Source organism: Triticum dicoccoides, unplaced genomic scaffold (assembly GCF_002162155.2).
Source record: "Triticum dicoccoides isolate Atlit2015 ecotype Zavitan unplaced genomic scaffold, WEW_v2.0 scaffold80266, whole genome shotgun sequence".
Lineage (NCBI taxonomy): Eukaryota > Viridiplantae > Streptophyta > Magnoliopsida > Poales > Poaceae > Triticum > Triticum dicoccoides.
The window spans coordinates 77,247-88,772 of NW_021301137.1; the positions used below are offsets into that span (position 1 = coordinate 77,247).

At 41.6% G+C, this 11,526-nt stretch overlaps 1 protein-coding gene across 2 annotated transcripts in view; it reads right to left on the reverse strand.

The window, feature by feature from the left end:
* Positions 1-4,193, reverse strand: part of LOC119347941 (fatty acyl-CoA reductase 1-like) — a 10,522-nt gene extending 6,329 nt beyond the window's left edge. For both annotated transcript variants that reach the window (XM_037616413.1, XM_037616412.1), the window contains exons 1-2: positions 4,084-4,193; positions 3,880-3,983 (exon numbers count right to left, since the gene is read on the reverse strand). In XM_037616413.1, coding sequence (XP_037472310.1) covers positions 3,880-3,983; positions 4,084-4,162 — 183 coding nt within the window. In that variant the 5' untranslated portion in view covers positions 4,163-4,193. The remainder of the gene's footprint in view (positions 1-3,879; positions 3,984-4,083) is intronic.
* Between the last annotated feature and the right edge of the window lie 7,333 nt (positions 4,194-11,526).

The following is an 11,526-nucleotide window of genomic DNA, read 5'->3' on the forward strand; positions in this document are numbered from 1 at the left end:
TGAGGGTTTCATCTTCGGTGTGTTGATTGTTTTTGAGCAATATTATTTTGTTTGTCACATAAAATAATATTTAACTATATATGGAAAGTAATGTTATTCTAAAACAACTAAAATTCTTTACCAAATAATATATAACTTTTGTGGTGTATATGTTTAATCATAATTGATTTGGGGACAAATAGTTATTATCACGTTTCCAGATATATCATTTGTCTTAATACCCATTTGTGTCCCTCACATAAGATGATATTACATCGTAAGCTTCCTGGTAGTTTCCATGTGATGTTAGGCCAACACGTGAGGTTAATAAGTCTTACTTCCACTCATGTTCTCCCATTTTTCTAAAATACATGATGTAATAGACACCCTTTGAAGTTTCAAATATGACAATTGCTGTTTTAAATGAGTATGCAAAAAATAGGAAATATTTCTTGAAAAGGAATAATTGTTTAGCATTAATTAGCAATATTATTTTCACTACTCTAGTTATATGGGATAGTCAAAGTGAAGCAAGTTTGATTGGAATTTTTCTTGCTAGCTTATGCTTCTTCCAATAGGTCCTTGTGTAGTTAGGATAGGAACATTCTTCTTAGAATCGTCTAGTATGAAAAAATCGGACGAGATTTGAGGTAGGAAAATGTACGATGACTGGATTTTGAAGTCCCACTCAAAGACTGGTATCCATGGGTAAGAGTTTTACACATTCGGACTTTACCACAGTGTCTTTCATGAGCGACTAAAATATATGTCTTGCACGCATGAAGCGTTCATGCTGGGTCGTAAGAATGGGCCATAAAAGGATTTAGCATTAAGCGTTGGCTCATGAAAATTTTATTTCAATCTGAACCGTCAAAAGTTACTTTATTATGAGGGTCCACATATTGACGGCCATATATTTCTGTTTTTAGTGGGAATTTCTAACATATCTGTCTATTCTCTTTTGTATTTTGTGCAGCTTATGTTTCTTCTGGCAGGTCCTTGTGTAGTTAGGATAGGGACATTCTTGACGGAATCTCTAGTATGAAATCAAACTCTATTGATAATATTTGGGGATTATTTTTTCACCTTCTTATTTCATTTGGAACCCATCAATGCATAACTTTCAAAACAGATTATTTGTCTCTAAGACTTGTGATCTCTTACTATGTCCTAGTTATGAATAATAGATCCAACGATCACGATAGTTTTGATGTTGTAGATTAACTTTGTTACTTTAGTAGTCTGGATAAATTTTTGGAGGTGTTTGGTTGGGCTTCTTTTTAACTTTTGCAATCTGGCTTATAAGCCAAAAGGATTCTATTTGTGGGCTTTTGGCTTCGGCCGTTGACTTATGACTCAATATTGATACATGATGATCCAAGCCAAAGGCCCATAAATAGGCTAAAGTGAAAAACAAACAATAAGCCCAACCAAACATGCTTTTGGTTCGAACCCCAAAAACAAAATGGGGGAAAGAAGAAAAAACTGATTTCGGATCCCGGGCTCCGTTCATCCCGGATTTAAAAAAAATCAGGATTAGGGTTTTAAAGTTCAATATGCTAAAATAAAAGAAAAACATGTATAGTGATGCAGGTCAGTTTATGTAAAGTTTCGTGATGAAATAGATTTGGTGTTATCTACACACAGAACTAAGCATTTCTAGCACCCAAAATCCAACATCCATATATATCAACATAGATTTTCTAGCATCCACATAGATTTTCTACGATCCATATATATCAACAGGTTTAATTTCCAACATCCAACATCTATGTTTCATTTTCATTAAAGATGTATTACAAGGACTAAATTAATGGAGTACACGTCAATTGTAATATTGTTTCTTGGATTTTTAAAGCTACAAGTATCTTTATGGTCAATATATTTAGATCAAAATATAAATTTGGTATTAATTGCACATCTATACATGTATGAGTACTATGCAATTGTGGTGCAAAGTACATGTGTGTGTGTGATGAGCGTACACTCTAGAGTCCAAACTTAAATGTACTCAAATATGAGGGTTTCATCTTCGGTGTGTTGATTGTTTTTGAGCAATATTATTTTGTTTGTCACATAAAATAATATTTAACTATATATGGAAAGTAATGTTATTCTAAAACAACTAAAATTCTTTACCAAATAATATATAACTTTTGTGGTGTATATGTTTAATCATAATTGATTTGGGGACAAATAGTTATTATCACGTTTCCAGATATATCATTTGTCTTAATACCCATTTGTGTCCCTCACATAAGATGATATTACATCGTAAGCTTCCTGGTAGTTTCCATGTGATGTTAGGCCAACACGTGAGGTTAATAAGTCTTACTTCCACTCATGTTCTCCCATTTTTCTAAAATACATGATGTAATAGACACCCTTTGAAGTTTCAAATATGACAATTGCTGTTTTAAATGAGTATGCAAAAAATAGGAAATATTTCTTGAAAAGGAATAATTGTTTAGCATTAATTAGCAATATTATTTTCACTACTCTAGTTATATGGGATAGTCAAAGTGAAGCAAGTTTGATTGGAATTTTTCTTGCTAGCTTATGCTTCTTCCAATAGGTCCTTGTGTAGTTAGGATAGGAACATTCTTCTTAGAATCGTCTAGTATGAAAAAATCGGACGAGATTTGAGGTAGGAAAATGTACGATGACTGGATTTTGAAGTCCCACTCAAAGACTGGTATCCATGGGTAAGAGTTTTACACATTCGGACTTTACCACAGTGTCTTGCACGAGCGACTAAAATATATGTCTTGCACGCATGAAGCGTTCATGCTGGGTCGTAAGAATGGGCCATAAAAGGATTTAGTATTAAGCATTGGCTCATGAAAATTTTATTTCAATCTGAACCGTCAAAAGTTACTTTATTATGAGGGTCCACATATTGACGGCCATATATTTCTGTTTTTAGTGGGAATTTCTAACATATCTGTCTATTCTCTTTTGTATTTTGTGCAGCTTATGTTTCTTCTGGCAGGTCCTTGTGTAGTTAGGATAGGGACATTCTTGACGGAATCTCTAGTATGAAATCAAACTCTATTGATAATATTTGGGGATTATTTTTTCACCTTCTTATTTCATTTGGAACCCATCAATGCATAACTTTCAAAACAGATTATTTGTCTCTAAGACTTGTGATCTCTTACTATGTCCTAGTTATGAATAATAGATCCAACGATCACGATAGTTTTGATGTTGTAGATTAACTTTGTGACTTTAGTAGTCTGGATAAATTTTTGGAGGTGTTTGGTTGGGCTTCTTTTTAACTTTTGCAATCTGGCTTATAAGCCAAAAGGATTCTATTTGTGGGCTTTTGGCTTCGGCCGTTGACTTATGACTCAATATTGATACATGATGATCCAAGCCAAAAGCCCATAAATAGGCTAAAGTGAAAAACAAACAATAAGCCCAACCAAACATGCTTTTGGTTCGAACCCCAAAAACAAAATGGGGGAAAGAAGAAAAAACTGATTTCGGATCCCGGGCTCCGTTCATCCCGGATTTAAAAAAAATCAGGATTAGGGTTTTAAAGTTCAATATGCTAAAATAAAAGAAAAACATGTATAGTGATGCAGGTCAGTTTATGTAAAGTTTCGTGATGAAATAGATTTGGTGTTATCTACACACAGAACTAAGCATTTCTAGCACCCAAAATCCAACATCCATATATATCAACATAGATTTTCTAGCATCCACATAGATTTTCTACGATCCATATATATCAACAGGTTTAATTTCCAACATCCAACATCTATGTTTCATTTTCATTAAAGATGTATTACAAGGACTAAATTAATGGAGTACACGTCAATTGTATTTTTTATATCATATATAATGCGAAAGTGTATTAGCTTTTGATTTCTTTGATCTCAGAGGCGAACATACCTCGGTGAGCACGCGATGCTCGGCGGATGCGGCGTCTGGCGCGCGCACAAGGAGGTAGAGCTTCCTCACATCCGGCTGGACCCTTAGGATCTTCTCCACCAGCACTGCATTGCACCATACAAATGAGCATACGTACGTTATATTGCATAAATAGAGAGAAATCAAGGAGAACAAGTGCATGCATGAGTACGTAGAGTCATGTACTTTTCCCGAGGAAGCCCGTGGAGCCGGTGATTAGGATGCTCCTGTCCCTGAAACACCCGATCACCGCAGCGGCGTCCATGGCTTCCAGGGTGTGCCAGTCGACGCTCGGATGCACCCTGCCTGCCTAGGTCGCTGGATTAATCCTTGCTGTGTGCTTGCTATTTATAGGCACGACAACCATTTGCGTGGGTGATACGTACGTACTCCTTTCTCTTCAGGAAACGTAGGTGCCTTATGGCCATAGCATTTTATGCAACGGAATTTAAATACTACTCCCTTCGTCCCATAATATAAGATGTTTTTTTACACTAGTGTAGTATCAGAAAACGTGTTACATTATGGGACGGAGGGAGTACTGGAGTACTCCCTCCGGTCCTTATTACTCTGCATATTATGTTTGTCCGAAGTCAATCCTATTCAACTTTGACCAAGTTTATATAAAAAATTATAAACATTCACATAACAACACCAATATCTTTAGATTCATCTTGTAATATATTTTCATATTATATTTATTAGATATTATAGATGTTAATAATTTTTAATATAAATTTGATCAAATTTAGCAAAGTTTGACTTTCGGCAAAACCAATGTGCAGAGTAAAAATGACCGGAGGGAGTAGTTACTAGTAGGTATACACGTGCATTGCACGTCTTGGAATTAGGTACAGAGGTGGTAATTTTGACTCAAGGACAAGAAGTGATTGAATCACTTCAGAATTATTCAGTGCAAATGACGATTTTGCATTTATAAATATAAAGGTTGGATTTAGTATAAGTATAATCCTCATTTATTTATTTTTGTTGGGCTGAGCTCGTTGATTGGTGACAAAAGTGGGGAATCAGAAAATAAGTGAAGGAAAATGAACAACCTATTACCGGGCGCATGTAGCATGGTACCAAGACCCGTCAAAGTCAATAGCCGCGTGTAACACCCGGGTCGTGATACCGTGCCTTGCGACGTGTCCGGTGATGCATCCGTAGGCCCTATTTCCATTTTGTTTTGTAATTGGAAACTTGACTCGTAGACTTGCTCGTTGCCAGTAGACTGGACTGCCAGTTGAGACACACACACCACTCCTTATATTTGACTCGTAGACTCTAGGCTTGTACCAGCGTTATTTGCTTGTACTGTAAATATTACAAGGACCGGTAATTTTTTTTAGAAAATGAGGATTTCCCCCGGCCTCTGCATCTCAACGATGCATGCAGCCATTTTATTAATTATTCATAAAGACCTTACAAAGTACTAGTACATTAGGTAGCCTAAAGCCATCATCTTAGTAACAATTATCGCTACTCCTATCCACCTGATGAAGGGGTGCCGATAGTCCGAGTCTAATACCAAACAGACATCACACAAATGCCTAACATCTAAAGAAGTGGTTCGACGCACTCTCTGTGTCGTCTCCGCCATCTTCCACCAATCCATTTTCAGAGCAGAAACTAATGCACCGACCTTGCCAGGCCTCTCTACCATCAACGCCACCATGACGCCAGACATCATCCTCCTCCTGGACGAGTCCATGTCTGCGCATCGGACTCCAAGTCTCCACAGCACCTCGTCGCCGAGATTCACCGCCATCAATGTGCAAGATGAAGCACCGCTCCACCAAAGAAGCCGTCCTCTGTTCCCTCGAGCCCGTGTGTACCTCCATGAATGACGCCCCCAAGGGGGAAACGACACCAGAGTGCCGCCGTCATCCGATCTACTGATTTAGGGTTTCCCCCGGAGGTAGCAGAGAGTGGCCTTTAACTTCTCCACGGCGATGCCTTCAAGAAGGGAATGACACAGACAGTGCCGCCACCGCCGGCCTTCGCAGTAGCCGAAAGCAAGTTTTCACCCAGATCTGTTCGAAAAAACTCAATCTCTCGTGCATGGGCCGCCGCGTCCTGCAACGTCCCGGGAGCAGGATCCCAAGATCCGCCGCCACTGGCGCCGCAAAAAGGACCCACCACCTGGCCGTCATCCCTTACGAAGGGGACGGCGCGACCATCGTGTTCGGATCCGGCACCACGCCAACGCCTCCGGCCGCCGCCAATCACATCGGTGAAGGAGGACAGTCAACGCACGCCCACCACCGCTTAGGACCGCCGGATGGCGCTCGAGGCTGGCCACCCGGAGGAGAACCGATCTGGGGTGGGAAACCCCAGATCCGCCACCGCCAGCCCCCGCAGCGCCGCCGGGATACCATCGGGCTGCCACCTGAGTGCGCCAACTCCGCCTCCATGTCGTACGCCTAGGGGTGCCGTCGCATCTCAGCCAGAGGATCCCCTCGTTAAGAAAGGAGGAGGGCCCGCAGTCCGCCGTCCGCCGGGCGAGCTTCGCACGCCGGCCTCCTCCAGCGGCGGCGGGGAAGCAGGGGAGGAGGGAGGTCGAGGGTGGTGGCGGCTAGGGCGCCCGAGTCGCCCCCTGGAGGCGACGCGAGCGATATCTGTCTCTGTTTTTGTTTCTCTATGAGTCTACATCTAACCACAAGTTCAAATCCAACACCTGGGTTTAAATCCTCGCAGAGGCAAATTTAGGTTCCTATTTATTCTAGAGGAGCAGACTTTGCTGGTACTCACGCATTAATCATTGAGGAGTAAGCTTGGTGCTTAACTAAGATTAAAAATTCTAGTACTCATACTTAAAATGTTGTATGCATCCCTAGTTAGTGTAGAGGCCAGGAAGTGAAATTCTCCCGATTTTTTTTTTAATTTACAAGGGCCAGTAATACTTGTGCTATTGCTAGTAGCAGCAATACTGTCGAACTGTGCGAACTTGAGAATCTGGCCTGGACTTTGCTGATGTTACCTACTATACAAACTCCATGTATAGCTCTCCAGAAAGTTTTTTTTAGAAGTTTTGAGGGGGGAGTATGACGGGCACAATTCTCTAATAAAAAGATAAAAGAACGGTCATAATGCCAGGGCAACTAATCAAGGATTACTCCTTGGGGAGCCCCGCAAAAGTCACGTTTTGGTGGGCTTGGAGTATGCCATTTGGTGCGCTCTCGGCCGCCTAACGTGTCACGTGTTGGGCGCTCTTTTTTGGATCTTGCTTTTTATTTTCTGATCGAGGTATCTGCTTTTACATGATTTGTTTTCGGTTTTCCTTAGACTTTGAAACATATATTTCTTGCCCAAAAAGACGTGATCTTTTTGTGCCTCTCCAAAAAGAAAAAAAAATGTGTTTTCTTTTTTCACCTTACGTGGGAGGCACATATTTATTTCTTGTGGAGGTACGGATTTGTTTCCGCAATGTGCCTCTCGGAAAAGGAAAAATAAAATGTGTGTTTTCTGCAAGCAGCACAGATTTACTTTTTGTATAGACACGGATTTTCTTCCGTGAGAGGCACAGACGTACCTCTCGAAAAAGAGAAATTTGTGTTTTTTATTTCGTAAAAGGCACATATTTACATCTCTTGTAGGCACGTTTTTTCTTTCACGAGAGCCACAGATTTACTTCTCGTGGAGGCACGAATTTGCTTCCACGCGCTGTGCCTCTCAGAAATGGAAAAATACACATTTTCTTAATTTTTTGCTTCTACGAGAGGCACATATTTTCTTCTTGTGGAGGCTCGGATTTGCTTCCGTGAGAGGCATAACTTTGCCTCTTCGGAAAAGAAGAAAGTACTCCTGAATCAGTTTTTTCATGAAAAAAGAAGTTCATTGAGACTATCAACATATGATATAGTTTTAAAGATCTTAACGCGAGGAATTCAACGTGAAAATATTTCGAGATTTGGACGCACGGTTTAGGAGATAAAATATTTTGAATAAACGAATCTATGAAAAAGAGAAAACTCCCAGTTTGCAACAAGTGGTGCACATGAAGTGAACTTTCAGGGGGCTCTATAATTAGCCCGAGTCAAGGGAAGGTAGGAGTGACCTTTGCAAAGAGTACTACTTAATTAGTCATTTCATGATGGTGCGGGTCAAGACACACTATATTTGCCAAATATGTGCCATCCCGAGTCCTCCTGCCAGAAAGAAGGTTTCGGGCTTTCAGCCCAGAATAAAAATATTTTTTATTTGTGATTTCTTTTTGTCTTTCATAGATACATGTTACTCACTCTGTAGAGAAATATAAGATCGTTTGGATCACTAAATTAAATTAATGATCTAAATGATTTTATATTTATTTATTACAGAGGGAGTAATTTATATATATATATATTGCTCTAAGCCTAATAATAACTGCAGGGCCAAGAAAGCCTAGATTCTATCTTTTTGTGCTAATAACTCCAGTGCTGGGGAAGCTTCACTCCTTGTTTCGTTCCTTGGGACAAGGCGTCACGCTAGCACACTTAGGTAAGCCACCTTATCATGGCCCAAAATTCTCCGGCTGGAAGAAGGATTTGATATTGAATAGGAGGAGGACCTTATAATGATCCTAGCTATGCATATCAATAAAAAGCCGAAGCACGGTGGTTCAGTGTGGGTCGGCAGAAAATTTGGAAGGATAAGATCGTTGCCGACAACAGATTGATGAGGCACTGTTTTGTGGATAATTCCGTATACCCCAGGTCAGAAGGTTTAGGATGAGCACTGAGTTGTTCAGACGCATTGCAAAGAAACTGGCGAGCCATGATGATCAGTTTTTTCAGCAAAGGAGGAATGCCGCCAGAGAACTCGGGCATAGCACCTTTCAAAAGATGACAGCCACTTTACGTATGTTGGCATACGGTATTCCGGCTGATCTAGTTGGTGACCACTTGGCCATGGGTGAGAGTCAAGCCATCATGTGTGTCAAGCGATTCGCTGTCGAAACTGTGCAAGTGTTTGGACCGGAGTATTTGAGACCTCCCAATGCTGGAGACGACTCAAGGCTTTTGAAGATGAACAAAGCTCAAGGGTTCCCATGTATGCTTGGCTCAATAGATTGCATGCATTGAAGTTGGAAGAACTGTCCTAAGGCATGGCATGGATAATTCCACGGACAGAAAAAGGGTTCCACTATAATCTTTGAAGCGGGTGGCCAATCAAGACTTGGATTTGGCATGCTTTTTTTGAAATGCCTGGAGCTTTGAATGACATCAACGTTGTTAATAGGTCACCACTCATGAATATGATTGCAAATGGTGAACTGCCACTGGTGCAGTTTGTAGCAAATGGCCATACATACAACTATGGCTACTATCTTGCGGATGGTATCTACCCAAAGTGGCAAACATTTGTGAAGCCGTTGAAAAAACCGGAAGGTAAGAAAAAACTAGATTTCCACAATGCTCAGGCGGCGTCTAGGAAATATGTGAAGAGAGCTTTTGGGATTTTGCAAGCCCAGTTTGCTATTGTGAGAGGACGGGCTAGATTTTGGGATCAAAAGATCCTTTGGTATATCATGCACGCTTGTTTGAGTATGCATAACATGATCATCGAGAATGAGCATGGCCCAGATTTTAGATTACTCTCAGTATGAGCTCTTGGGACATCCCGTGCGAGTGCGGCGGAGGGCTGCGAGGGTGGCCCGATTTGTTGCCTCCTATCATTGCCATTCGACGTGCCGAAACGCATGATGATTTTCAGACGGATCTAATTGAGGAGTGGTGGGCATGGAATGACCGACAAAACGCATGATGATTTGTATGTTTGATGTTGTATTGTTGAACTATTTGTTGTGTTGGAAGATAAACTATTTGTTTGAGTTGTAATAAAATTGAACTATTCATTGTTTATATATTTTTTATGTGTTTGATCTTTTTGGTTTTGTTTAGAGTGCCATATGTTGTTTGTGCTGGGCACGCGTGCATTTTTTGCAACGCCTGCTGGAGTGGCTCTCGCGCGCTATATTTTGCAGCAGCCGCTGGAGCCAGCACTGAGCTGCATGCAAAAGCTGACTATTTCAGCGCTGCAAAGGGTTTTTTTTTTGCGCGCCGCATGTTGCACGCCTGTTGGAGATGCTCTCACTAACTTGTTCCAGGTGTTGGTTCCTCCGCGACCAAAAGGCGACCATCATCATCATCGCTCACGGCACTGACCATTGAGGCCACAGTGGGCACGACAAGTGCGCATCGCCCAAGACTTGGACCGTTTCAAAGTATCGCAAGCTGCCATGGCCGTCTTCTTCTTCCTCCTCCTCTCGTTTGCGCTCGTGGTGCCAGACTGCCAGGTGAGTGGCTGCACTGTGCTTTTGGCATGAACAGAAGCGACGCAGGCAGACCAGTCTAGATTCTACGTGAGATCCACAGCACAGCGGACTCGGCAGGAGATATGGTCTAGATTCTACATGATGATGTCGACGGATGCTTGCTGGCGTGCACGCTGCTGCAGGGCGTCCCTTTCTTGATTTTCAGCAGCTGGCAGTCCAGTCTATGGCTGTGGGTTGTGAGAGTGAGACACAGACACCACTCTCCATATGTTTTATTCTGCAGCCAAACAATAATGCATATTTCAGCAATCTAATATGATTTTGGAATTTTCTGTGGAAAGTCATGCTAGTGGACACGCACGCACGAACGACTTCCCAATACAATACAATACAATACAATACTCCAATACAATACTCCATTGTTGAGGGAGGCTGTGAATAATAATGATCCACTGGTACTAGTACTACCTTTTACCGTCTCAAAGCAGAGCACGTTAGCGTCACTTCTCATTTTGCCTGCTGGACCCTGAATTTGAACGCACGGGTTTCTGCTTGGAACAGCGGGGAAATGCTGTTGCCAAATGCTCGCGTTTTCAGGCAGGAGGAAATAGTTTCTATGGAGGGGCACCACCAACGCTGACACTTAAATCACCCGCAACCATCTGCACTGCATAGTACGGACATGTTTTTGTCATCCAACGTGGCCCTGTATCGGGAGCTTTGCGGGAAAAAATAGGCCCGCGACCTTTCCCGCCGGACATTAGCTGCCCACATTCATGCCGCTCTATAGTGGACACTCCGCATTGACGCCGGCCCAAAGCGGATGTGACCTCTCACTAGCGCCGGCATTGAAGCAACTCGTCGGCGGAGGGCACCGCCTAAATCTATTGGTGAATTGAAGCTCATTCAGTACTTGAACATCGGAAATAATTCCAATATCCGAATTACCTAAATCATTGTGTGCTCTTTACCACTTTCAAAATTTTCAGTTCGGGGCCAGTGTTAAAATTGTGGCTGAAAATTTTATCCAGTTTGAGTAAGTTGATATATCTTGAAAAACATGGTCACATCCCTTACATAGGCACCAATAGCGCCGCCTGAAGCTACTTGAATCTGTTGGTGAATTGAAGCATATTCGCTACTTGAAAATCGGAATAACTCCAATATCCGAATTAGCTGAATCATTGTGTGCTCTTTACCAATTGCAATTACTTCGGTTCGATGCCAACATTATAATTGTGCCTGACAAATTTATCCAGATTGAGTAAGTTGATATATCTTGGAAGAACATGGTCACATCCCTTACATAGGCACCAATAGCGCCGCCTGAAGCTACTTGAATCTGTTGGTGAATTGAAGCATATTCGGTA